The 27406-nt window shown below is 37.4% G+C and overlaps 1 protein-coding gene across 1 annotated transcript in view; it reads right to left on the bottom strand.

Annotated features, from left to right (window-relative positions):
- LOC6046471 overlaps window positions 1-21142 on the bottom strand; it is a 50504-nt gene extending 29362 nt beyond the window's left edge. The window contains 2 exon segments of the mRNA XM_038248594.1: window positions 20611-20778; window positions 20842-21142. Of these exon segments, the coding sequence (XP_038104522.1) occupies window positions 20611-20633 (23 nt within the window). The 5' untranslated portion in view covers window positions 20634-20778; window positions 20842-21142.
- Between the last annotated feature and the right edge of the window lie 6264 nt (window positions 21143-27406).

The following is a 27406-nucleotide window of genomic DNA, read 5'->3' as shown; positions in this document are numbered from 1 at the left end:
GAGTGATTTTATAGCCTTGCCTCAGTGAGGTGAGGAAGGCAAAAAACGCTGCTGCATAAAATCCAAAATTGTAAACAATGAATATGTATAAACGGCTAACCATTGTGGTTCACCACACAAACTGCAGTTAAAACAAACATAGAATCCAGTGGTTGACTGGAAATTGGCTCGAAAGATCACTTCATATGAATTTATGAGATTGTTCAGTCTGCCTTCTTCTTTTGAACTTGTACGCGTGGACTTATATAAGCATACGTGAACGTACTAATTAAGGCAGAGTGAAAGATGAAGCAAAGAACATAACTTTAGCTTCAGAAGCGACTGCGTTGATGGAGAAGGCGGTGAGTAAAGCATATATTTGAGCCAGGATGCTGCTTGGGCGTATAAGACTCGCTTGAGCTGCGTTGCGCCTGGCATGACGTTCTGGAGCAGAAATGTGCTGGCCCTAGAGGCAGAACGAATGCTGAATTGAATCAAGATTTATTGTACACGTGCTTAATATGGAACGATAAAACAACAGTATTTAATTTAATGGCGTGATTTTGTCATTCTCCGTTCACCAACTTGGTCAAGACTATCGAGCTATGACAGATAGTGCTACGCGTAAAAACTCAATCAATATGGTAATTTATCGCATAAAGATGAGTCGAGCGCGCGCCACCCTTCTTAACCAAGTGAAACTTTGCAGGAACGGAACCGGCGTCGGGCGCCGGCTTAGACCAACCCTTTGGCAGAGCATTACAGGGCGAATACGGTTAAAAATAGAATAGAAAACGTCGTTATAAAGTTAATCATTGAATTACGTAAATAAATAACTGTACATTTCAACAGATGAATAGAGACAGTTCAGCAGCGTTCATCTGCAGTAATAAGCACTAATTGATTAAAACCATTAATCAACACGGAGAGCATTCCAAGTTGCATTCAGTTCAAACCACATCATAAGGCTCCTCTAAACGTAGGAAAAAGATTTGTTTAAAGAACATATTTCTCTGTGGGTTTATCAGATGCTGGGCGTACAAACGATGCACATTAGATGGAATTATGGCTCATTCATACTTGCAAACTGCTCCCAGGAGTGGCGACGGAACACGGCATGACTTATTGCGAGTCATTCATTAGAGGCGCGTGGAGTCTAATTGCGTTCATTTTTAACACGCTTTGAAAACTACACTATATTTCGTATTTAAGCTGACCTACCAATAATGAGCGTAACAAATGTGGAAATATTGATAATTATACGGAAGTAAAACGTGATCAGCTGTAGAGTTAATATTTTATATGGAATCGTTGATTCTAAACTTCAAAATGAAAAAGTTTAACAACATGTTCAAGATGCGCAGCTAAACGGCTAACTCAAAAAAAGAAATATTTTTTTTTGGTTTGGTAAAGAAAACCGTACAAAATTAAATTTTATCAAATAATTTCACAAAGGGGACCATCCATAAACAACGTGGAAACTTTGGGGGGGGGGGCGGTTAAGACGATTGTCCACGCTCCATATGAAAAAGTTTTTTTTGTATTGTCAATTGTCCACGATGGGGGGGGGGGGGGGAGGGAGTGAGATTTCCAAAAAAGTGTGCTAAATGTTTGCATAAAAATGGAATCGACGTAACACCTTATAATGTGGCCCTCTTAAACCTTGCGGTTTCGCCAACGGATCCACAGGCGTGTATCGTTCTTTTTGCGAGAAGACTCCGCCTCCTGGGTCTCCTAAGTGTGAAGGTATGGCACGGGGAGAGGGTGCCGAATACCTATATTTGCACTCGATACAGTTGAAAACGCTTAAAATAAGCTGTAATTGAATGTCAAAGTGCTGATATGGCAACATTAGAGGCACGCTGGAATTAGATGCTGTTCCCCTACTGGATATTTTTGGATTTTCGGAAATAGTACACGATATTGAACCGCACCTCAAAAATGATTAAGCATTTGGGATATTTATGCGAAAAGGGGCAGTATTGGTGGGACTGATTTGTCATGCGTTTTTCTCGGATGACTGTTTTACATAAAGGACGGACTTGCTTCGAGCGTCAGTAGATTTTGAACCAATTCGGTTCACCGTCCCCTTTTTGCTAATTCATCTATATTGGTATAACAAGCAAAAGTGCATACATTTTTTCAGTTCAATTTGAATCCATGGAAACTATGTTTACTTTCAATTTGTCCACTGGTTTGTTGTTTTTGACACCTACCTAACTTTTTGCAATTGAAAACTGCTTTCATCTCAGTTATGCTCATTGCAAAAAAGGGCTAAAGTGCAAAATATTTTTATTGAAATGTTTGTAGTAATAAGACAACGGAAAACATATGTTTAAAGCTTGAATACTACAGATTTAAATATTGTTTTTATTTATGTTTATATATGATAAACTATATACAAATTACGAATTGAGTGTTTAAATTAGTGTATACCGAATTGGAGCTAGAAAAGCCAAATATGGTAAATTTTTAAATCGCTGTAAATTCACGGAGAAAAGCACTGGAAAACTGCTGGCAATTCTTGTTCCAAAAATGTGTGGGTTGGGTTTGAAATTTATAAGAAGATATGCCACCATACAAAAAAAAAACATTACAAAAACCGTGACGTTACAAGAAGAACGTGCCTCTAGTCTTAACTGAAATCTGGTACATTCATACTACTAAATCGCTTCTACATTTTCATTTGTATTCTTGTTTTCGTAATCTTAAAAAGAGAACTGAGTTAAAAAAATCTACTCGTACTTTTGAAAAAATAATTAAAAAAAAAACAACCACATACAAATCCTTTCACTCAGCAAAGGTATCCAACATGTTATCAATAAAAAGTAGCTATTAGTATCTGCAGGGGATCACGCGCATAGTTGTTGAAATTAGAATTTATAATTGTACATGATCCACTGGCGGTGAACAACAGAAAGGAAGAGTTCACCACTGCACGGTGGCGGTCCGCCAACGTATGGGAAGCAACAGATGTTCGGTTCTTTGCAAAAGAAAATGATACAGTGTCTCCCTCTGTTGCGGTGTCAGTGGCAGCAAAGTATCGATGGGATACCACAAACATGTTCTTCAGCATGGTTAGATATGCTGCTGGAAGGCTTTCTCCCTGCATTGCGATGTGTGTAATGTTTGTGTACCTCTCCCAACTAGAGACGATCAACTCGACTGGATTGTCGAAAGTGCACGGCGGCGCAGTACCGAGACATTCCGTGCGAGATTTGTGCGAATCCCACCGACTGTGACTCGGAAACCTGAAAGTAACTCTGTCATTTCCATCGACACGGGCGGGACCGAGGACTGCGAGGGAACTTGTTCCGATGTGGTTCCGAGGCCCCATGCCATGTTGCGGTGTGGTTTCATTGAAGAAAAAGACCATATAACAACGATAATTTCGAGGAATCTAACAACCAACCGGCGGCTGCGACCGGCTACCCATATGGGGGCTACCCAGTTGGACAGATTAAAACCAATTGCAAACTGTGGCCTGCCCCCGGCAATCTTGCGAGCTTCAACGCCCGGCGATTCGTAAGGAGACAACTTTCAATGTTAAATTCCAACATTTTTTCTTTCCCAAATTGGCGCGAATTTCATTTTCCCATCAAGCTAGAAAACTAGCCCGGTAAATTAGAGTCAGACAGAGAAACAACAAATATCTACTATCATGGGAGGAAAACAGAAAAAGAAAACAGATCATCTATCGATGCGGTTTTGGTGCACCACAGATACGAGTAAACTATGAGCTATCGATGGGATCACGATTTCACGTTATTTTTTAATAAATGATACGGTCATTCAGCATCATTATGATCATCATAGAGAAGGCGAGTGTGAGAGGAAAAAAATATCTTTTACCGTCAGAGTTCATTCCAACCGATGCAGAGCGGCGTGGATATTACCCGGTGTAATCTCAAGCTTTTGTCCTAATTCAATGTCTGCATTGCGTCAAATCATACGTCCCTTTCAGAGCAAAATTATAGTTTGGGTAGACAGCAGACACAAATTTATCAAATACTGGAACATTTGGCATAACTAGTGAACTAGAAGCAGCGTAGAACTTTTACTTAACAAAATTATGATGATATGGATTATAAGGAAAACTGTTCATTTCGAAATATTTGTATGCAGTTGTATGAAAAAGAAAACACTCAAACAGACACTGAATACATTTTGATGTTTAAAGAATTACCATAAATAAGTCTATTGCAGATATTTTTAAAATTTTGGCAGAATCCATTCAAAAATGCTTTCAAAATTAAAAAAGTGTTCAAAATGTATTGAAAAAGTTGCTCAATCCACAATGTAGTGTGGAAGTCTCCTCACTTTTTCAAAGTATTTTGCCTTCCTCACTGAGGTAAGGCTATAATCCTGCTCTAAAAATGAACTTTTCATAAAAAGCTCGAATACCCACCTTCATGTATACATATCGACTCAGAATCGAAAACTGAACAAATGTCTGTGTGTGTGTGTGTGTATGTGTGTGTGTGTGTATGTATGTATGTGTTCAAAAATCTTGCCAAGTTTTCTCAGCACTGGCTGAACCGATTTTGATCGAACCAGTTGCATTTGACTTGGTTTAGGGTCCCATACATCGCTATTGAATTGTTTGAAGTTTCGATAAGTAGTTCAAAAGTTATGTATAAAAATATGTTTTCACATATATCCGGATCTCAATTATATGCATGTAAACGATGCCCGGATCCATCATCCAACCCATCGTTGGTTAGGTAATCAAGAGACCTTTCCAACAAATCCACAACATCGAAGATCTGGCAACCCTGTCTCGAGTTATGACCACTTAAGTGATATTTATGTACTTTTTTGAAGCCGGATCTCACTTAAATGCATGTAAACGATGTTCGGATCCATCATCCGACCCATCGTTGGTTAGGTAATCGAAAGACCTTTCCAACGAGTCCACAACATTGAAGATCTGGTAACCCTGTCTCGAGTTCTGACCACTTAAGTGATATTTATGTACTTTTTTTGTAGCCGGATCTCACTTAAATGTATGTAAACAATGCCCGGATCCATCATCCAACCCATCGTTGGTTAGATAATCGAAAGACCTTTCCAATGAGTCTTAAACATTGAAGATCTGGCAACCCTGTCTCGAGTTCTGACCACTTAAGTGATATTTATGTACTTTTTTTGTAGCCGGATCTCACTTAAATGTATGTAAACAATGCCCGGATCCATCATCCAACCCATCGTTGGTTAGATAATCGAAAGACCTTTCCAATGAGTCTTAAACATTGAAGATCTGGCAACCCTGTCTCGAGTTCTGACCACTTAAGTGATATTTATGTACTTTTTTTGTAGCCGGATCTCACTTAAATGTATGTAAACAATGCCCGGATCCATCATCTGGTTAGGTAATCGAAAGACCTTTCCAACGAGTCCAAAACATTGAAGATCTGGCAACCCTGTCTCGAGTTCTGACCACTTAAGTGATATTTATGTACTTTTTTGTAGCCGGATCTCGCTTAAATGTATGTAAACAATGTCCGGATCCATCATCCGACCCATCGTTGGTTAGGTAATCGAGAGACCTTTCCAAGGAGTCCACATAATTGAAAATCTGGCAACCCTGTCTCAAGTTATGACAACTTAAATTGTATCTGTGTACTTATTTTTCTGGACCTAAAAAAAAATAGCAGAAATATGTGTCCAAACCAATATTACACATTGTTGGTATAAAGTGAGGAAGGCATCAACCACATAGGTGGATTAAATTAGTTTTTTATCTAAAATAACAACAATTCACTAATCATCGGAAAGCTTTTTCGATTACCTACCCAAGTAACCACAAGCACTTAATTGAAGTATTAATTCAGTACTAAATCAGCACTGGAATGTTTTGAAGTAGTAAATAAGCTTTGCGAATGCCTCAAAATACCAAAACTTTGCAGCATTACAACTGACATTAAATCACCTTGAAGATGTGCTTCAAAGCATTTGATTTTTATCAACAAAGTAACCCATCGATTTCAGCCAGGCATGCTCTTATTGACTTCAATCCTTCTCCCGTCATACCATTCTAATTGCATATGTATTGCTTATTGCGAGATAAAATCACGTTTCTCCTTCGCTGTGAGTGACAGGAGATTATTGCCGCCTAACTACCGCAGTGTGAAAATCAGCATGTTGAACTGAAATTCTGCGTTGATTTGGCTGTCAACTAGGTTTGTTTTGAATATTTTTCAAAAAGTCAGCTGAAAACTCAAGGCAAATTTGTTCTGCGGTTGTCATGCGGCTGTCATGCGACCATTATCTTGCGGTCGTATCACCGCGCGTGAACTCTAATTATTAACGCCCGCAGTAATACTAGGATGTAACAAAAATGAATGTTTGGCGGCATTCAAGGGTTTGTTCCGGTGGGAATACTAAGCCCAAATCCAAAATATGAGTTTATTTGGACGTAACAGGAGCTGGCACTCCGCCCTTCAATTTTAAATGGGATTTAAACCGTAAAAAAGATTTTCTTCAAAAATTTCACTTTTTGAGGCATTTTGGCCACTGAAGCGTTTATTTTCAACATCATGGTGTAGGCCAGATACTTGCGCATCATTTGGTTTATATAACATTGAAATTTGGAGCACCCTGGAGCTCGGAACAGACCTTCAATGTTAGGCATTTTTCGAAAAATAATGTTGATGTTGAAAATAAACGCTTCAGTGGCCAAAATGCCTCGAAAAGCGAAATTTTTGAAAACAAAAACTCTTTTTGCGAGTTAAAACCCATTTCAAATTGAAGGGCGGAGTGCCAGCTCCTGTAACGTCCAATCAAGCTCATATTTTAGATTTGTGCTTAGTATGCCCACTGGAACAAACCCTTGAATGCCCGCCAAAAAGTAATTATTGTTACACTCTAATATGTACATTATATTGGACCTTTAAAAAATTCTAGATATGAGATCCGGACAAAACTAGGTAGTTTTTTTTTCATAGAGTTAAGATAAGCACAATTGAAAATTGACGAGAATAGGTCGAAAAGCTCCTTGTGCCGAAAATGGTTACGAAAAATGTGTTAAGTAAGTATAGTTTTAAAGGCACTAATTATGTAAAATCTAACACTTAAAAAAATATTCAAACATATAACAAATTTTCGACAGCATCTGCTACTTACAAACAACATCAAATCAAACCCCAGCTGTGAGCACGGTTGCTCACAATGCTTTCTGTTTCTACTAATGATTATCTTGCACTTTTCCAAGCAGCAAATTTGCATCAACCATGGTGAACCGAGCAAAATAAATGCACTCTTTGGCTACTGGTCGATGACTGATGCCAAACAGTTGTGAATTGGGAGTGTTGATGGCTGTGCTTTGCTCACCTGCTCCGGTGCAATTTCCACTGGTATTTGATGATGATGGAGATGATAATGTGGAAATGAGTAACGCCTCGTGTAAAATCCTGCAAACCGGTCAGAGGCTCAAATGCTCAACTCATCTCATTGAGATGAAAATGAAAGTAAAATTGTTTTTCTTTGGAGTAATGGTTCTGATTCAGCACTCTCATGTGTTGTTTTTTTGCCCACCAAATTCTGTCATATTTCACTTATTTTTCCTTGGAAATACATTTAAAAAAATATTAAAGTTAAAGCGACAGAATATATTACAAAAATAATACTGAAAAAGATCATTTTTATGTAATTGCCGTTTTCTAAACAAGCATAACCTTTAATTTGTGTGAAAGTGAAAACGCATCGACGATTGCCAATGCTTTTAAACCAACCCGTAGCTGTTACCATTGGAAAGTGACAAGAAACACAAGCAGGATCTCATTCCTCTTTTGAATGTCACGATATGTTAATTGGTATAACATAACAGTGCTCGATGGAATAATCGGACTAGAAGCTATTAGCACCCGCTCGTATATTTTACATTTGAAATGGAATAAAAGAGAAACTTTTTGCCATAAATAACATTTTACTAAATTACAATATGTTTTGTCAGTATTTGTTGCACGTCGTATGCTGCCTTATCGAAAGAAACGTCAATTAAAGTTTTAACCTTTAAAAAACAAATAGTTTGCGTAATGATAATTTGTCTATATTTTATCATAATGAAGTTTGGTTCCCCGATTCATAGTGAACAAATGGCATTAGAGATAGTACTAGGGAGTACATTATGACATCCTGTATCAATTACGAATAAAAACATAATCTTGTGCTATAGCATGATCGATTAAAATTTATAAACCAAGCAAAAGTTTCCAAAGATATTGTGAAAATTATTCTGATGCCGCAAAAGAACAGTATTGTATCATTGGCAAATAATCGAGTACAAGTTATATTATAATAACATTTTTTTATAATCAAATATCCGTAAATATGTGTCCAATTAAGATATAAAACAACTGTGATTTGTTTTGACTCTCACTCTATTTGAAAATGTATAAACATTTATTTTTAGATGTCTCTCGGTTGAGAATGGTAATAACCCGTATATTCAAAGTTGCATGTTTTAAATAACTTCTCACATTTTACATTCTCAGAAGGCCAGCTATTATCCACAGCTGCCATCCATTTACGGTAAACCGGTTTATGGTCTTAAAACAGTTACAAATAAATAGTGTGTGTGTGGGCACGCAATGATTACATACCACCACGCACGTTGCTGCTCTTCTGTTGATCTTCTGGAAAGTGCACACATGTTGTCATGATGAGCATGTCATAAGACGAGTAGCAAGTGCACAATAATCGTCCAGCTATTGGAATGTACACGTCTATCCAGTAGAGCAGGTTGGTCATTACTGTTGCTGCTGCCGTTTCTGGTGATTCATATCACTTGGTTAACAACAAACCATCGAGCGACTCATCTTCGAATGATAAAATAGAAAGTCAATCTGATTGTGAACTCATCGGGCATTCCCATCACTGACTGGCAAAAGTGAGAAAAAAATCGATATAATCACTTGGCGATATTTTCGTGCTCGGAAATGCTTTCAATGTTTGTTATTAAAATAATTTCCGAAAATTTCTCAATGCCCCAGCCAGAGGAGATTCATCGGTCAGAGGTGTTTGGTGTTTGTGCACAACAACAAGAGCAATCTCCAGTGGGTCTCCGCGTTGGAGCTGCTTCCGTGCATCAGGTACCGCTCGGCTCGTGGAGTCTGCCCCCCTTCTGAGGAAGGGAGATGGATCTGAGTCAAGATCAGGCCGGAGAAGGCCACATGATGATGATGTTGTTGTTTTTTTCCCGAGCGTGCCAATGCGAAGGAAATTATGAACATCGGAACGCATCTTTTATTCATTTTATCTTATTTACACTTCGCGCTCGCTCGCGCTGTGTGAACGGTTTTGATAAAATTCCCACATTTGTACTGGAGCAGCAGCAGCGGCAGTAGCAACAATGATGTGGTGACTAGCAAACCAATGGATGTCTCTCTAAGATGAATGATCAAGCTGCATTCAACGGGCTACTGGCGTTGGATAGACGCGCTCTTTTAAGATGAACTTTCACATCAAATTAGGCAAAACGGTTTCCAGAAAGTTGTGGTGTGGCATGACGTGCCGTTCCGGAAAGGTCGTTGGGATCCCAATCTTTCCTTTTTTTGATTCACTCATCTGTTAGTGACGATGAGCATGATGCTAATGATGATGATTATGGTGACTGTTGTGACAGTGTGTTGTGCAGATTTTGAACGAGGTGATTATGATCAATAATCTGAGCGTTAGAAACGTGAATGCACGCAACCTTTGTAGCGGAGGGAAATATTGCATCAGAATTTAATTGTTCAAACAATACACAATGGCCAAATCGTATCATAAAAATTCAGGGCTGCTTATAATTAGTAAGACACCGTGAAGGACGACTTTACGACTTTACAGCGTGAGCAGAATAGATCCAAGCAGCCAAACATTTTGTAGAATCAACCTGATCGCTTGTTTATACTAACCAAAATTTTAACAATTTTGAACTTCATATTTTTTCTCCTTACTCACCAGTGATTGGCAATCGACCTTTTAGAGGGAAGATTAAAATTCCAACGCTCAAGGCTCAAAAAAAGTTGGAACGGTAACTTCAACTCGCTGGTTCTCGAGCATAACTCACCCAATCAAGACGATTATTTTTTTCAGTGATTTGTTAGGATGCGTAGATGATCCTAGAACTTTGCAGAACTCAATTAGATCAAATCTGTAATTTTTGCGGTCAAAAACATCGTTCCAACTTTTTTTTTTCGCGTGTAAAAAAAAATCCCGAAAATTCCGCGGAGGCAGTCGGTCGCAGAAATTACAGATTTGTTCAAATCAAGTTCTGAAAAAATTTAGGATCATCTAGACATTCTTACAAATCCCTGAAAACAAGATTCGTCCCGATTTGTTGGGTTATGCCTGAGAACCAGCGAGTTGATGTTGCCGTTCCAACTTTTTTGGGAGGCTTGGGCGTCCGTGTAAGTTTGACATGCGTTGGGCGTTCCAGTGTTAAAAAGGTTTGAAAATGTACGAAAAACTTTATATTTTTAGGGGAAATTTACGTATTTTTGGCAGGTTGAGGACTTCGCTCTGATTGCAAAAAAAATCGATAGAAACTTACTTGCTCACTTCATTATATGATTTTAAACAGTTTTTGTTTTGTGCCGTTTTCCGAATCTAAGAAGAGGAGGAATTCTTTTCGGAATCAAGATTGAGGGAATATTCGGCTGGTATAATTATAATTAATGTTTTTATCCACTGGCAAAAAATACATAAGCTAAATTTCAAATTTCTAGCCTAACTTGCACAATTATGAATCAAAGAGCATCACAAAATGCTTTATGCTTCTACCGAAAATTAGCAAAACATTAAGCTTATATAATAATTTTTCTTATTAAATTTTATACCTTTTTGCACATTAAATAGTTTAAAATTAGTTGTTCAACTTTTTGTTCCACAATTTTTGGGTAATCTTTGGAAGAGGGTGTAAGAAGGGGACCTTAAATACTTTTTTTAAATTTTCTATGGATAAACATAATCAAATGCTTTGCATTAGCTTGCCATAAAAACTAAAAGATTGACTCGCTTCAGTTTTTAACGTTCAGCGTTCATCTCAAACATAGATGTCTCGGACTAACTTATATTGTCGCTTGTGTGCTATCTTGTGACATCTGTTTACAGCAGACGTGTAACAAGATAGCACACAAGCTACGATATACAAACATAATTCTTTGAATCGTCTCCAGTTTTGTTTGTTTGCATTCCGTATTGTAAAGTTCTTTAGAATTAATAATAGATCGCTAATAATTTTCACTTTAAAATTTCATATTAAATATAGTTATTAAATGTTTTTCGAATGCATTTTTTGTGATAAATTTTAATGAAAATGTACATTTTGATATTGTAATCAAAATGTAGGAAATGTAGGAAAATGTAAAAAAAAATGTAGGAAACGTAGGAAATGTATTAGGGAAAAAATTGAGAACGACAATTTTCAGCTATTTTTACATAAATATGATTGAAAACCCACAAGATACCGTTCACTCATATTTTGGCTCATTTATCAGTTCAATGTCAGCATTATACATTGTTTCGTAACTTTCATAGTCGCTGTGTTTCCTCTTTCCGATGGTGATCAAAGAAAAAGCTTCCGAAAACAAACACGCACAATTTTGCCAAATTTAATTACATATTTTTGAATTCAATTGACCGATTCTTAGCGAAGCTACACCAAAATGTCACTTTTTTCAATTTTCAATGTGATATTTTATATGAAAAATTTCATTTTAATTATGATCTAATAATTGCAATGTGCTTTAAATGCGTTTTCTTATCTGAAAAGCCAAAAATATTGACCAAATAAGGTCTGCAAGTCATTGAATGGGAGAGGAGTTTTTTCATAAATCTGCTCCTTTCGTTGTCCCGTCACGAAAAGAAATGGCTGGCAAAAACTCAAATCTCAACCAAATCTTTCAGTTCAAGGAGCAAAAGATTCGTTTTTCAATTTGTGATAATGTGTAGAAGAGCAAAAGTTTTAAAAAATCAATCCGGCAAAACTGTGTCGATTTTTTTGGTGTGCCTTTTAAAATTCCAGTTTTACGATGTTGTCCCGTCACGCTACATTTTCATTTCAGGAGAAGCACAGGTATAATATTGTTCATTATGCATGTCATTTCTATGTTGGAAAATCAATTATCTTTTCAAATATGTAATAACATTGGGGAGTTTCTTCTTTAATTGTGCCACTACAGCCAAAACGCTGAAAAAAACTTGGGAATTTTTTGAAAAGGAGCCGAAGAATCGGTCAATTGATGATACAATTTCGTTAATAATATAAATCATATTCACACGCATTATCCGATTTGGAGGTAAACATTATGCAAATTGCGGGCACATTACACGCGAATTAAGTGGTGTTAAAGCTCAACGGCTTCCTTCACTCGAATTACTGCAGTGCGGTCTTTTTCTGCGCTGCGTTTACTTTTACAGTCTGTCATTATTTTCCGATTCATTGATTCCTTCTTCTTTCCCAGGAGTGCATACGAGCATCATTCAGACCGTTTATTTTCCGTTTTTATCATCCGTGTTCCGTGCCGAAATTGTCCCTAATGATGACGATTGAGACGGGTTTAAATTTCCATCTGTACAGTGGTACATTATTTAAGGCTCCATTAAAGTTACAACCCAACCTGTGTGGAGGTTCGTTTGGCGTCATTCTTACGCAACAGGATCCTCCAGACAGTAAAATTCTTATTAAAAGATGCCTTCTTAATGACATGGTTGGGCGGCACGCACTTACCATAAAATAGCACTATCCTTCAAGAACTGACATCAGAAGTAAAAACGATCGATCATTCTAAGGTAAAGGTAGCTACTGTCGAACTAGATTACAAAATTTAGATGGCGATACAAGTTTTTTTTCAAATACTCTTTATTTTAATCATTAACCGAACAATAAAAAGAAAAGAAAAATGTAAATATTTAAGACCAACACTTTCTTTAAGCCGAGAGTGACACAATCTCCTCTGTAATTGAAACGGTGCTCATTTTTATAATTTTTATCTACGCCACTAAGGACGGAAAAACTCTTCTACAAGGGAGGTACGTAAATTCCGGCATTTAATGGTGATGATTCTTTTCTAATTGGTTTGTTTGCCTGTGGTCGTCAGCCTGAGTTGCGGGTGTGACTCCGGACAGGCCATGTTTGACGACCTTTCTGGTGACCATCGGTGCGGGGCGGCTTCATCCGCATCGTAAAAATAAAACTTCAAACGGACGGACGTACCAACTTTGCCAGCTAAAGATGAGCTTGTACGCGCGCGGCTCAATTTAGATGCGGTTTTTCCTTGTTGGGCGGAACTTATTATTATTCGGCTCTGCCCACCTGCCGCAAATGTGAGAGAATGAATCTTTCAGCAGTTTCAAGTGCATAAACATAAAGTTTTGTCTTTTCCATTTTAATTACTTGGTAAGGAAAAGTGTTTAAGATCCAGTTTCCTATTTATATTTACTTAATGCATAGCGAGTTTAGAGAAGTAATAGAAAAAAAACCGTAAGTGAAAGATCAAATCTACTTGAGGAACTGTGTAATCTTTTAACCTTATGTTTTTAATGCTTAGCAAAAAAAAAAAACGATTTTTCATTACATTGAGCAATAGTATCATTACTAAAAATTTCACTAGTTTTATATCATTATTACGATTTACAAAAAAATATCAGCAAGAATTTCATTTCGTATTTTCAATTCTTGTTCTCTTTTTTTTTCTCCCTCGCAACACTATCAAAAATCGAGTCCTCAATCATCTTAGAAATTGTAACGAAGATCTGTGTTATTATTTTTAAGGAAAGTGCCATAAATGTTAATCGTTAATTGTAACAATTGTTAGATTTAAGTATACTCGTCTTGTATCATTGGAGTTTGTAAACTTGTTGATGCGTTAAGACGATGTGGTTGTGTGCCTCTCTGAAAGAGTGTCCTCTGACACAGCTCAAAGGGGCTTTTCCCCAACTCCAAATAAAAAAAAAAACAAACAAACAAACAATTCAACCTTCAGTAGCAAAACTTGTTGAAGTACAGCTTAAATGGTTCAATTATGCAGGCGCAAAGATTTATAGCATTAAATTTCAAAGTCAACTGTCGAATGCAGAAAATGAAACTACCCAAGCAAAGGCTGGTGGCTGTTTCCTTGCTGGATATATTCCATACAATTATTGTAAACCCAATTTAAATTGATTTTTGGATCATCTGTGATACTGTATTTAAAATAAACAAAAAATATACATAGTTAGGACGTTGCCAACAATTTTTCAATATTTATGTTTCAATATGCGCATTATGAATGGTATTGAAAGCACCCTAGCTGGAGGGGCCTTAAAAAAACGTAAAGGCTTCACAAATTGCATATAATAATTTAAAAATAGTAAAAAGAGTTCAGCCCCAACCATTCAGCTTGAGCAGAACCATTCGACGGAGGCGCTTGGTAGTATAATTCTTACGCTCAATCCGCTCTGCGGAAACAATCGCTTTTAAGACATTTTTTTTCTTGACCCGACCATACATGAAGCGAGGTCCGGATTTTCGCCTTTCGCTGGGGGGGTCCGCCGGCGGTCTGAAAAATGAACAACCGTCAGGGCCAGCTTTTTGCTCTCTTTCGTTTGTCCATCATCCGTCCGCCCGTCCGGTCATCCCGCGTGGTGCCGCCTTCATCGACCGCACAGAGTGCACCAGTTCATCATCAGGCAGATCTAATCCGGGATAGTTTTCGCGCCAGGAAACTCGATGTTAACGGAACAGTTAATGGATTAGCAATCAAATATGTTTCGTAGGTCGAAAATAATGGTAGTCAATCCATAAATAAATTGTACCCTAACGAATATGTTGTTGCACCCGTTCAGACATTTTTTGAGCCTAAAATAGATCCAAGCCCACTTCAAGACACTTTTATAACTCTTCCGACCGAGAATATAAAATGCATAAAAGATTGAATGATATGCTGCGGAAAAAGCCCAACTTTTTGCCGCCTTTTGAACGGTTCATTAAAGTCTAATTCTCTTTGCGTGCAAAAGTTGATGGAGGCGGCCTCAGCGATAGACCCGCGGTCGGTGGCCCGAAGACGTTCTACAGTAATTGAAACTTTTCTCCTCCTTTCAGGTTGATATAGAGATAATGTTAATGTTTTTTTTCACATTGATATTCTCATTCATATATGCGCGGAGAAAAAGTGAAAAGAAGAGGCGTTGGCTACGATAGGAACAATTTCGCGTTCTGCCGAAGCGGATGAGAAAATTAAAAAACTCGCCAATGAGCAATTATACTTTGAATGTCTGAGAGTTCTAACGTGGATTTGGCTGGAACGAACGAAAAAAGTAACGAAATCATGCATGGGTGGCTGAACATGAAATTGATACGTGCTAATAGACAATTGCTGCTCGATTTTGAGACTGACTGTGCTATTAAAACCATTTCTATCACTTATTTCTTGACCGGAAATCAGCGCAGCACATCTTATTTTGGTGTTCTTTTGATACCAATGTGAAAAAATTTAATAAAATACAGTTAGCATACTGAGTCAAAAATTTGATTCACAGCTGGAGATTAATTAAGGGTTTTTGTTATATTTGTCACTGAACTACATATCGGTAATGTCATGGGGCGACTGAAGTCCCAGTCTGAATAGGGATAACAATTTTCAAAGCTCTTTTATGTTCATATTTTTGAAAATGAATGTATCTATTCTAACCGAAGCTATAAAATAAATATATATATTTTTTTCAATAGCATGACTGTGTTTCTTTGGTCAGGCGGAAACTTTCGATATTTAGAAGCATGTCATAGAAATATATAGTTATCATGTATCATGTAATGATAGCTGAATAATAAGCATTTGAATTTATTCCAGCCATTTGTTTTGTTATTAACTTATTCGATTATTTTTTTTTGTGAACTGGATTCCTTTAAAAGAAAACACTGGCGTTACCAGAGAGGGGGGGGGGGGGTATGTGGGTGCACGTGCCCCTCCCCATTTGACATAAATTTGTTCTAGATTTGTCCGGGGTCATTCACCAATACCGTAATCAAACATTTTCTCAAGCAATGCTCCCGTCAGAGTTGATATACAGCAATTCCATTTGAAAAGAGCCTAAACCGAAAAAAAAGTTCTCCGATCGGGCTCAAAATTTTTCTGGGGGTTCCTTGGCCAAAATAATTAGACCCGTATTTTTTTGTTTGGCCATTAGGGTGACCTACATCGTGCTAGGGTGGTTCGAATTATGGGAATTTTCGTCATTTTCGCAAAACCACTTTTTCTAAAAATCATATCTCCGCGCCATTTCATCCGATTTTAGCTGTCTTAGATGCAAAGAAAGGTGATGAGTTTGGCTATTTGGGAAAAATAGTAAAAAGTTCCAAAAATCTAGCTTAACTATTGAAAAAGTCTTATGAAAACATAAAATGGCGTTTTGGCCGTGTCTGGACCAAAGAGCCTATGTCTGAAAATATTTTTATCGGATTCCTCGGAAAATTTCACATAACATATCAAAAAATTGGCGATGTCGAACCGTACGTTTTGGAGATACGATTTTTTGAAAATAAAAACTGCGTTTTTCGACGCGCCACGCGCAAAAACGGGAAAATGACGAAATCGGCAAAAAATCAACTTTTTTCACTAAAACTGCGATAACTTTAAAATTTCAGCGATGACCTATAGATGTTTGGGTATCAAAATTTTCGTAATTGAAAGACGCAACTTTTGGTACCATAACATCTATAGGTCATCGCTGAAATTTTAAAGTTATCGCAGTTTTAGTAAAAAAAGTTGATTTTTTGCCGATTTCGTCATTTTCCTGTTTTTGCGCGTGGCGCGTCGAAAACTCAGTTTTTATTTTCAAAAATCATATCTCTGAAATGTACGGTTCGACATCGCCAATTTTGATATTTTATGTGAAATTTTCCGAGGAATCCGATAAAATATTTTCAGACATAGGCTCTTTGGTCCAGACACGGGCAAAACGCCATTTTAAGTTTTCATACGACTTTTCAATAGTTAAGCTAGATTTTTGGAACTTCTTACTATTTTTCCCAAATAGCCAAACTCATCACCTTTCTTTGCGTCTAGGACAGCTAAAATCGGATGAAATGGCGCGGAGATATGATTTTTCGAAAAAGTGGTTTTGCGAAAATGACGAAAATTGCCATTTTTCGAACCACCCTAGCACGATGTAGGTCACCCTAATGGCCAAACAAAAAAATACGGGTCTAATTATTTTGGCCAAGGAACCCCCAGAAAAATTTTGAGCCCGATCGGAGAACTTTTTTTTCGGTTTAGGCTCTTTTCAAATGGAATTGCTGTATAGTGATACAACAATTATAGTTTTTTTTGCCACCAAAACATATAAATTTGTTTTTAATTACATGTTTTGCATCTATCAGGGGACCACCCTGACATTTCCGTTTTCTCCGCGGTCAAGAGGTGGTCACTTCCTCACCACAATCACCATACTAATGGACACTGATCACTGGTCGCGCCGTGTGCTAATTCATTAACATCAAAACAGTGGGTTGCAGCGAATGGATGCCCATTCATGCCGAATGCAAGTCGTACAATGACACCATTTGAGCATGCATAGATGGGTCTGGTTGGACCGGTTGTTGGGTGTCACCTCCCGAAGTGTTCCCCACATTCCAGGCTCTGGCCACGCTGGGCTGGGTGACGTGTCAAGTGGGAAAAAAACAAAAATATTTGTGAGCAAGTTAAATGCCTGCCCGTACCTGGGCCTCAAGTTCGACGACGACGATGATGATGAGTCGTCTTTCGAGATGAATCACTTGGCCGAAGCCTAAAGTACATTAGGTGTGCTTGAGGCTCGAAAGCTCTTCTCCTGGACAGCTCAAATCCCATCGCACATCGTAACACCATGTGGTCCACCGTATCTTACGGCCGCTCGTAAGATGACTCCGGGTCAGATAAAAAAAAAAACCTTAACTCTCGTGGCCTCTCGGTCCAGGCCTCGCCGTCCAGGGTGTGGAAGATTCGCGCTTCACCTAAATTCAGTGCGCACTGAGCATGCTGTGAGGAGTGCTCTCCAAAATCGCTCAATATAATTACAACGCAATTCCGCGCGAACGTGGTGTGCCAACTAACGAAAGCTAGGGTTAATAGTTTGACTTTTTTATTATTTGAAACAGCTAGCGACACAATCTGCACGGTAGGGGATCTCCTTTTATACATTCCAATCCAAATATATGTTAAGCCTTTCTCTAGGACACATCCCTGAAGCACAAATAAATCTCATTGAAACCATCAATTGAAATGCATTGCAGAGTATAATTCTTTCTGGAATCTAGACCTGATTTCAGTTTTAAATAATCTCTCAACAAATAATTTGTTATAGAAATGTTTACATCCACCACATGTTAAGTGAACTATATGGTAGAGTAGTCATCAATGAGACACTTTTGGTTTTTCAACTTTCAACGATTTATGTATTTTTTAATGGGCTTGTTTTAATGAGTTTTTTGTTGCATTAACTTTGTTTTAATGTTGTCTAACATTGGCCAAAATAAGAGATCGATCCGGCCTTTACAATCAGAGTTAGTCAACTGTCTCATTGTAGACGCACAGGAACAATGAGACTCTCTACGAAAATCAATACTTTACTAGCAAAACATCATGTTTTTGTGTTGTTCCATTGTAGGTGACTTGCCTTGAACATATTGTTGCAATTCGCTCAACTTTAAACTTTAACTAACAAAAGTTATACTAAGAAGTATTTTTTGTAAAATCCGTATATTTATGCCAAATAACTTTATATTTTTGGTTAAATGAAGTTAAAACTCAATAAATATGCTAAAAATCACTAGCAATTCATGTTTTAAAAGAATTTCATCGATTTTGAAAAGTTCAATGAAGGAAAATCAAAGTGTCTCATTGTTACCCATGGGTTGAGAGGAATGGGTAACAATGAGGCAGCCCTGGATTTTGATTATATTCTTAATATTGGTCAAATTCAATGAAAAGACAATGTAGCCCTACTCATTTTTTTTGACCGTCTGAAATCGAACCCAGGCCGACTAGGTGAGAGGCAATCACGCTTAACCCTACACCACCGATCCCGGTAAAACTTGTTAGTCATATTTGAAAACTGATAGCCTGCTATCTATATTTTGCACTACAGAAAATCATGCTATCATAGTTAATATTGACTTGTTAATTCAGTAAATGAACTTGAAATGCTATGCAACAAATCTTCAAAGATTTACATTTTCGCTAAGAATGCTAAAATTAATTGCGTAGAAAGCTTTTAAATTTTTCTTTCTTCGCCGTCCCTTCCTCCTTAATGGCATATTTGTTTAAATGCCACGGTCAACGCTTTTGCTTTTAAACAAGCTGAAATTACTGCCAATGTTGCAAAAATTCACATCACACGAATTCCAACTTTTGAGCCTCTCGGCCGGTGCTGCGTTGAAATAAATGCAAGTTTGTTGTGAATAAAAAATTCTCTTTTTTTCGGTTGCAAAACTACCAAGACCGCAGATTGCGCCCAAGCCGCAAAGGCTACGCGAGAGCGAAAAATACACAAATGTTTGTGAAAAGCACCAAAAAGAGAAGAATAAATCATCCGAAATGGGAAATTTTGCCCGCAAACAAGAACGGTTGAAAAAGCAGACAGCCGCGGACTTGAAAAAAAAAGTGAAGCATAACAGAGCCAAGTCCTCTCCTCATATGTGTGTGTGCGGATGTTACCCGGAATGTTCCGGCCATCGCAAATCATTCCAGAGTCTGGTGGCTACTGCTGGGTGAAAGAAGAAATCTTTCTTGGAAAAACGTTCGGCACCAATCAATTCTTAATGCAATCAAAGATTCGCTTTGGCGTGCCGATCCGTATTGGCCAGGGGGAGACCTGACCGGGGAAGGCCTGGTCTGCTCGAAACGAGAAGCAGGTGTCTGCGGATCTGGCACTGGTCCAAGGGGGCAACCCATTGACCACCATAGAGTACACTCAGTTGCATTAGGTGAAATAAACATTCAAAATATTATAAATTTATGATTACTTTCTAAACGCATAGGAGGATTGCCCAGAAGGTAAGTATTCAGCATGTTAAAGTATTTTTTTGCTTATTTGGACTATCTACTTGGACGGACGGTTTTCATTCGATGTGAGGAAAGAAATTATAAATTATAATCGGTTGATCAATCTATTCATTCAAAATTCGATTGAATTTACCAAAACTTTTCTGTTCAAAAATACAAAAATTCATGTATGAGAATGTATCGATTTTCAATATTTTTTTTTTCATAAAAAAAAATTAGCCCGAGTTGCCAAAGTTTTTTTATATGCAACAAAGTGTGGTGAAGAAGACGAAACGCGCAATATAGCAAACAGTTAGCATTTTTATGTAGGCAGCAACTTGTCACTCCGAGGAAGTCTACTCGGTATGGAAACAAGCTTCGAACCGCACACGGGGGCCCATCAAACGTCGCGTTGCAGCACACCTAATCATCATGTACGTAGTAGAACTGAGCGGGATGCTGTTTTGCAGACGACGTGATTATAAATTATGCAGATATTGGTTATCATGGCACAACCACACCGGGCCCAGGGAGTTGCTCATCCCCATCATCCCTGGCAAGGAATGCGTCAGGCACAAAGTAAAAGAGAAAAGCGACTTTAGCAAGAAAAAAAAGTTTCTAGGCAAACAACTTCCACAAACAGTACCTTATGCCATTTCGCAGTAACATTTTGTTTGAAATCCTTGAATGCGGCAGGTCCGTTATTCAAACTCCAGAAGGAACAGGTTCCAATAGACACAACACGATCAGCGATAAACGCTTCGGCTACACACTCTCCCGAAAAAACGATGGACGACGTTGATATTCCTAATCACTAAACTGAGCTTATTATAATCATCAAACATAAAAATTCACTTCCAAAATAAAATAACTCTACCCGAAATGTTCTATCTTTCTCCCACAAACAAACGCACCAAACACTCCGCGATTAGAACAGGTTAGATAATTATCGTTTTCCCTCAGGTTTCACCGTTTGATGTGTTGTGTACGCACCAACTGTGACCAAAGAGTGTCTACATATCTCGTGTATAGAAGAGGTTAGGAAAATGCCGGCTCACAAGGTACAAAACAACAACACGAATCACGAGCCCAGGTGAAAAAAGCACGTCATAAATGGTCGACGGACAGGCACAGACTGAAATACTGTTTTGTCTTCCGAGTGCATGAAGATCGAAACCTCCAGACCACAGCAGCATCATCAGCCCCAACACACCGACATCACGATTGCCCCAAACCACGGACCCCCAACAGTGCTGTCAGTGCTGTGAGTTCGATGTTGGCAGAGAGGGGCCGGTCCCACTCTCGCTGCTCTTTGCGCGGTTCGTACACCCAAAACAAGATTCTGCGAATTTTATACTTGAAGTTTCCAGTATTTATCGACCGAATTAAACTAAAAAATCTATTTAAATTGTCCAAAGCTACTGTTAACAAATCATTTTAAAATTACTAGCAGTCTAGAGTTCTTTGAAAATCTCAAAAATAGCCGATTAAACTCAACATGTAAATCATTAAAATTTGCCAGAAAATATTTAGGTGTGTACTAGGATGTAACAAAAAATACTTTTTGGCGGGCATTCAAGGGTTTGTTCCGGTTGGCATACTAAGCCCAAATCCAAAATATGAGCTTAATTGGATTTAACAGGAGCTGGCGCTTTGCATTTGAATTATAAAAGAAAATTAACCCGTAAAAAGATTTTTTCAAAAATATCACTTTTTGAGGCATTTTTGCCACTGAAGCGTTTATTTTCAAGCGTTTATTTTCATTGGCGTGTAGGTAAAATCCTTGCGCATCTTTTTGTATATATAAAATTGAAATTTGGAGCTCGGTACAGACCTTCAAAGTTTGGCATTTTTTCAAAAAATCTGCACTGACAAAAAAGATATGCGTCGCGCCTCGCGACGCCCTAGACGCCATTTAATTTGCTGGGGTCAATTTTTCGAAAAAAAAGCAAAACTTTGAAGGTCTGTACCGAGCACCAGAAGGCTCTAAATTTCAATTTTATATATACGAAAAGATGCGCAAGGACCTGGCCTACGGGCCAATGATGTTGAAAATTAACGCTTCGGTGGCCAAAATGCCTCAAAAAGTGACATTTTTGAAAAAAATCTTTTTTACGGGTTAAATCCCATTTAAAATTCAAATGCAAAGCGCCAGCTTCTGTTACGTCCAATCAAGCTCATATTTTGGATTTGGGCTAAGTATGCCCACCGGAACGAACCCTTGAAAGCCCTCCAAAAAGTCATTTTTGTTACACTCTAGTGTGTACTCATACTGTGCGAAACACGACGCCACGGAGCGCCAGTGATGGAGTCGGCAATACTCTTGCTTCCGTTTTTCTCTCATTTTTATTTCTCTCTCTTCGCGGCAGTCAACATAAGTAGCATATTTCTCTCAACATATATCGGGCGGTTTCATAGGAAGAAGGGTGCCCCACTGCATGCATCAAGTGAGAGTGCCTGTTGGAAATTCTGCAATGTTTTGATGTGACTAATGACTCATAGGACAAGTTAATGTCACTCGAAAATAATTTGTTGAATTTGATATCGTTGATAGATGACAGCGTGGAATGCTCAAAAAGGTACCTGGGTAATTCTCCGCCAACTCACACAGCAGTTGTCCCGACCCCTCTCCGATTTGCATGAAACTTTGCTCTAAGGGGTAACTTTTGTCCCTGATCACGAATCCGAAGACCGTTTTTTGATATCTCGTGACGGAGGGGCGGTACGACCCCTTTCATTTTTGAACATGCGAAAAAAGAGGTGTTTTTCAATAATTTGCAGCCTGAAACGGTGATGAGATATAAATTTGGTGTCTAAGGAACTTTTATGTAAAGTTAGACGCGCGATTTGATGGCGTACTCAAAATTCCGAAAAAACGCATTTTTAACCGACAAAAAACTAAAAAAGTTTTATTTTTTTAGATTCGGCAATGTAGATTCGAAAAGTACATTAAATTTCCCTTAAAATGACATGCTCCAAATTTTTTTACAGTCGAGTAACGAAAAATGGGAGAGTTTTTAAAACTTTTTTAAGTGTTTTTTTCGTTGAAAAAAAAAAACGTTTTTTCGGAATTCTGAGAACGCCATTAAATCGGGCGTCGAGCGTCGATATAAAAAAACGGACCTCGGATTCGTGATCAGGGACAAAACTTACCCCTTAGAAATTTACTGTTCACAACTAAACAATATTGAAAATTATTTCTTTTCGATACTTATACTGAACAGTGAAACAAGTTTCAATGCTGTAAAGTAGAACTTCTTTTTTGCAATTCCGTCGTGAAACTACTTCCTTTTCCTGTCATTCTCGAGCGACGAAACGGCCAAAAATAACAGCATGGAAAATCAATACCTTTCAATACCAGTGCTAAAAAGTTCTACTTTTCAGCACTGTTTCACTTTTCAGTGTAAGTATCGAAAAGTAACACTTTTCAATATTGTTTAGTTGTGAACAGTAAATTCACTTAACAAATTAATGCTTGACATATATTCCTAATCTGATCTAATCTAATCTAATCAGACCCTAGCGCAGTCAATCTTTTGAAGAGTGCCTTAGGTTAGATGACGCCTAGCACTCTTCTTGTCATTTATTAACATTTGTAGTGCGCCTTTGCATTGAAATGCATTGAAACATCACAAGCGTTAAAGCGGCCAGGGCTACTACGTAATGCCGTATCGCAGAGATGACTCGTAATTGGGTTGAGTTTGAGCACTGAGTGTTCGAACAACAACACGATTCTGAATCGACAGGGGAGGAAGAAGCGTGGGGACACACCACCATACGATCCGAGATTTTGGTTGTATTCGTTGGGAGCACCATGCTAAGAAGGTTTGGTACTCCGGGACCCTCTGGGATGGGACATTGTATTTCCACGAATGCCCTGGACACTATTTGCCGTGGTTATAGCGCCTCAACTCGCTCTCTGTAACAGTATTCATAATTCCAGTCCACCAAGTCATCATGGCTTAGTGGTTAGCATTTTTGCTTACCCATCCAAATGACGGAGGATCGAACCCCGCCTCGAGCGACTTTGATTTTTCGTTCATATATTTACCATTTCAAATTTATGTGTTCTTAACTTTCTCGTTGGGAGCAGATGGGAAACGAACCCAGAACCATTCGCTTACAAAGCGAACACCGTAACCAGTCAGCCACGGCCGCTCCCTACACCAATATTTCGATTTAAAAAAAATGTATTGAATTGTATATCTGCCCATCCTAGAAATTTCTGAAAAGTTGGCATATGATGTCCTCTAAAACATATCAGTAAATAAAAAAATAGTGTTTTTTGCAAATCAAGTTTTAGCGACAAAAAGTTTTAATGTCACCATTTTTTTACCGTGTATCAGTTTTTTTCAGTGTAGTCCATATTTATACCTACAACTTTGCCGAAGACACCAAATCGATCAAAAAAATCCTTCAAAAGATTCAGATTTTTGAATTTTCATAAATCATTTTTGTATGGACAGCTGCCAAATTTGTATGGAAAGTTATATGAACGAACTAATGATACAAAATGGCATCTTTGGGCATACCGACGGCAGCAAAGAAGTTTCAGCCGAATTAAAAAATACAAAAATTAAAATAAAAGAAAAATAGGCCGATTCCGTAGAGAACTACTCAAATGCCTTCTTTTATTCTTCATATCTGTCATTAGACCCACACCATGCATCAAAACATCAAATCTGGAGTTTTTTTTTGAAAAAGTCCTATAAACCAAATTTTATTTTTTTGCGTTTTGGATGTTTTTGAATACCCCTGACTCAAAGCGGTTCTAAAAACACCCAAAAAGCAAAAATTGAAAATTTGGTTTATTGGACCTTTTCAAAAAAACTCCAGAAATATTGGTAAAATTTGATATAAAAATAAAAATTTTCCTATAGTGGACTCGGGTCCTAATGCTTGACATATAATTCAATTTGAAAAGAGTTTCTCCTTTTTTAGCACTTGTCCTATTTACCCAATCGGACCGCGCACTGGACTCACAATCCAGAGGTTGCTGGTTCGAATCCCGCGGTGGGCGCTCTCAAAATTCTAAGTGTAAATAAGGGTATCCAGCACCGTCGCTCCGTGCCGTACTCAAACATTTAGGAGCCCAGGGCGGCGAAGTCCTTGTAGTTAAAAGGAAGACACTAGTGGTTGGTACTAGCAATGGTGGCCGACAGCTATAAAGTCAACTTGGTTTTTTCGTTCCTATTTACCCAACTCGGAAAAACCTCGTTCGATAAATGTAAATCCTCTTTTTGCAACTTGTTACATTAACTACTTTTTTTTGTAATGCCGTTGCACAAACACTAGATTTAGACGTCGTAACTTCAGTTTCCTTGCTAGAACGTGAATTAAAATTAAGATTTTTTTTTTCAAAAATTATAAGCATGGACAACAAACACGTTTCTTTTACTTAAAACACCCTGTGTTTTCAGAACTGCCACATTCGATCTTTCAGCACTCTTCGTGTTTATCCAACTCGGCAGAGCCTCGTTACATAAGCTACTATTTCAGCAATTGTTTTAGAAGTAATATTTTTCGACACTGTTTAACTGTAATATCAAATTCAAAAGCATTTTTCGGAATTGCAAAAAAATATATATGTACGCAACTCGCATAAGAAAATTCTTATTTACCTGTACGAGTCGTACAAAATCAATCTGTTTCGTGATTAGATTATCCGAAGATTCAATTACCTCATGTGAAATTTTCCTGAGGACTTCGGACAATCGAGCCTAGACTGTATGCATCATCACCAAATCTTGTGATCATAATGTTTAAGCGTTACATCGTTACATGTTGTACTCCCTCCCAGACACTCCTCTTTTTCCTGATTTGACATTAAAACTTAAATATATTTAAATAAATAAAGCGTAAAAATATTGTTACCCCCCACTTTCCACAAATTAATTACTGTCCATTTAAAAAACCCGCCTCACCCCATTAAACCCCAGAAAGACAAGAATTCCTTAAAGTTCTTACGTAACACGTTTATTCTTGTCGTACCCGGGCAGACGGTAATAACAAAATTCATAATATTTCAATAACAAATCCTGTTAAAATAACAAACAGTGTTATTATTTTAACCTGAAGTTCAACTTCAAGAAGAAAAATTAATAACAGTTTCTGATAAAATAACAATATTTGGTATTGAAGTGATATTATATTGAAAATGTTTAATAACACGCCAATAAGAGGAAATGTTATACATTTCAAAAACTCTCCTAATAACAAAATTTGTTATTCGTTCGGTATACTGACTTAGAAATAAAATTACCACAAATCGCACAAATGGAAAAGTTTCTAAGTGTCCATAACACAATCTGTTATTATTTTTTCTTTTGTTAAATATGTTTAGATCTTTGGGATAATTTTGTCTAATTTCGTCGGGGTCAATATTTTGGCCATGAAATGGGGTCCTTAAGCTAAAATTATTCTAAAAGTTGAAATATTGGAAGTTGATTTTTAAATTATTTGATATACCCCTAAGGGACTTTGCTAAAATTGGCTAGAACTATGGGATAATTTTGACCAATTTCGTCGGGGTCATTATTTTGGCCATGAAATGGGGTCCTTAAGCTAAAATTATTCTAAAAAGTTGAAATTTTGAAAGTTGATTTTTTTAATTATTTGATATACCCCCTAAAGGACTTAGTTTAAAATGGTTAGAACTATGGGATAATTTTGACCAATTTCGTCGGGGTCATTATTTTGGCCATGAAATGGGGTCCTTAAGCTAAAATTATTCTAAAAAGTTGAAATTTTGAAAGTTGATTTTTTTAATTATTTGATATACCCCCTAAAGGACTTAGTTTAAAATGGTTAGAACTATGGGATAATTTTTACCAATTTCGTCAGGGTCATTATTTTGGCCATGAAATGGGGTCCTTAAGCTAAAATTATTCTAAAAAGTTGAAATTTTGAAAGTTGATTTTTTTAATTATTTGATATACCCCCTAAGGGACTTTGTTAAAATTGGCTAGAACTATGGGATAATTTTTACCAATTTCATCGGGATCATTATTTTGGTCATGAAATGGGGTCCTTAAGCTAAAATTATTCTAAAAAGTTGAAATTTTGAAAGTTGATTTTTTTAATTATTTGATATACCCCCTAAAGGACTTAGTTTAAAATGGTTAGAACTATGGGATAATTTTTACTAATTTCGTCAGGGTCATTATTTTGGCCATGAAATGGGGTCCTTAAGCTAAAATTATTCTAAAAAGTTGAAATTTTGAAAGTTGATTTTTTTAATTATTTGATATACCCCCTAAGGGACTTTGTTAAAATTGGCTAGAACTATGGGATAATTTTTACCAATTTCATCGGGATCATTATTTTGGTCATGAAATGGGGTCCTTAAGCTAAAATTATTCTAAAAAGTTGAAATTTTGAAAGTTGATTTTTTTAATTATTTGATATACCCCCTAAAGGACTTAGTTTAAAATGGTTAGAAC

The sequence above is a fragment of the Culex quinquefasciatus genome, chromosome 1 (assembly GCF_015732765.1).
Source record: "Culex quinquefasciatus strain JHB chromosome 1, VPISU_Cqui_1.0_pri_paternal, whole genome shotgun sequence".
NCBI classification, from domain to species: Eukaryota; Metazoa; Arthropoda; class Insecta; order Diptera; family Culicidae; genus Culex; species Culex quinquefasciatus.
Note: the sequence above shows the minus strand (reverse complement) of the source record. Positions and strands in the feature narration are given on the sequence as shown.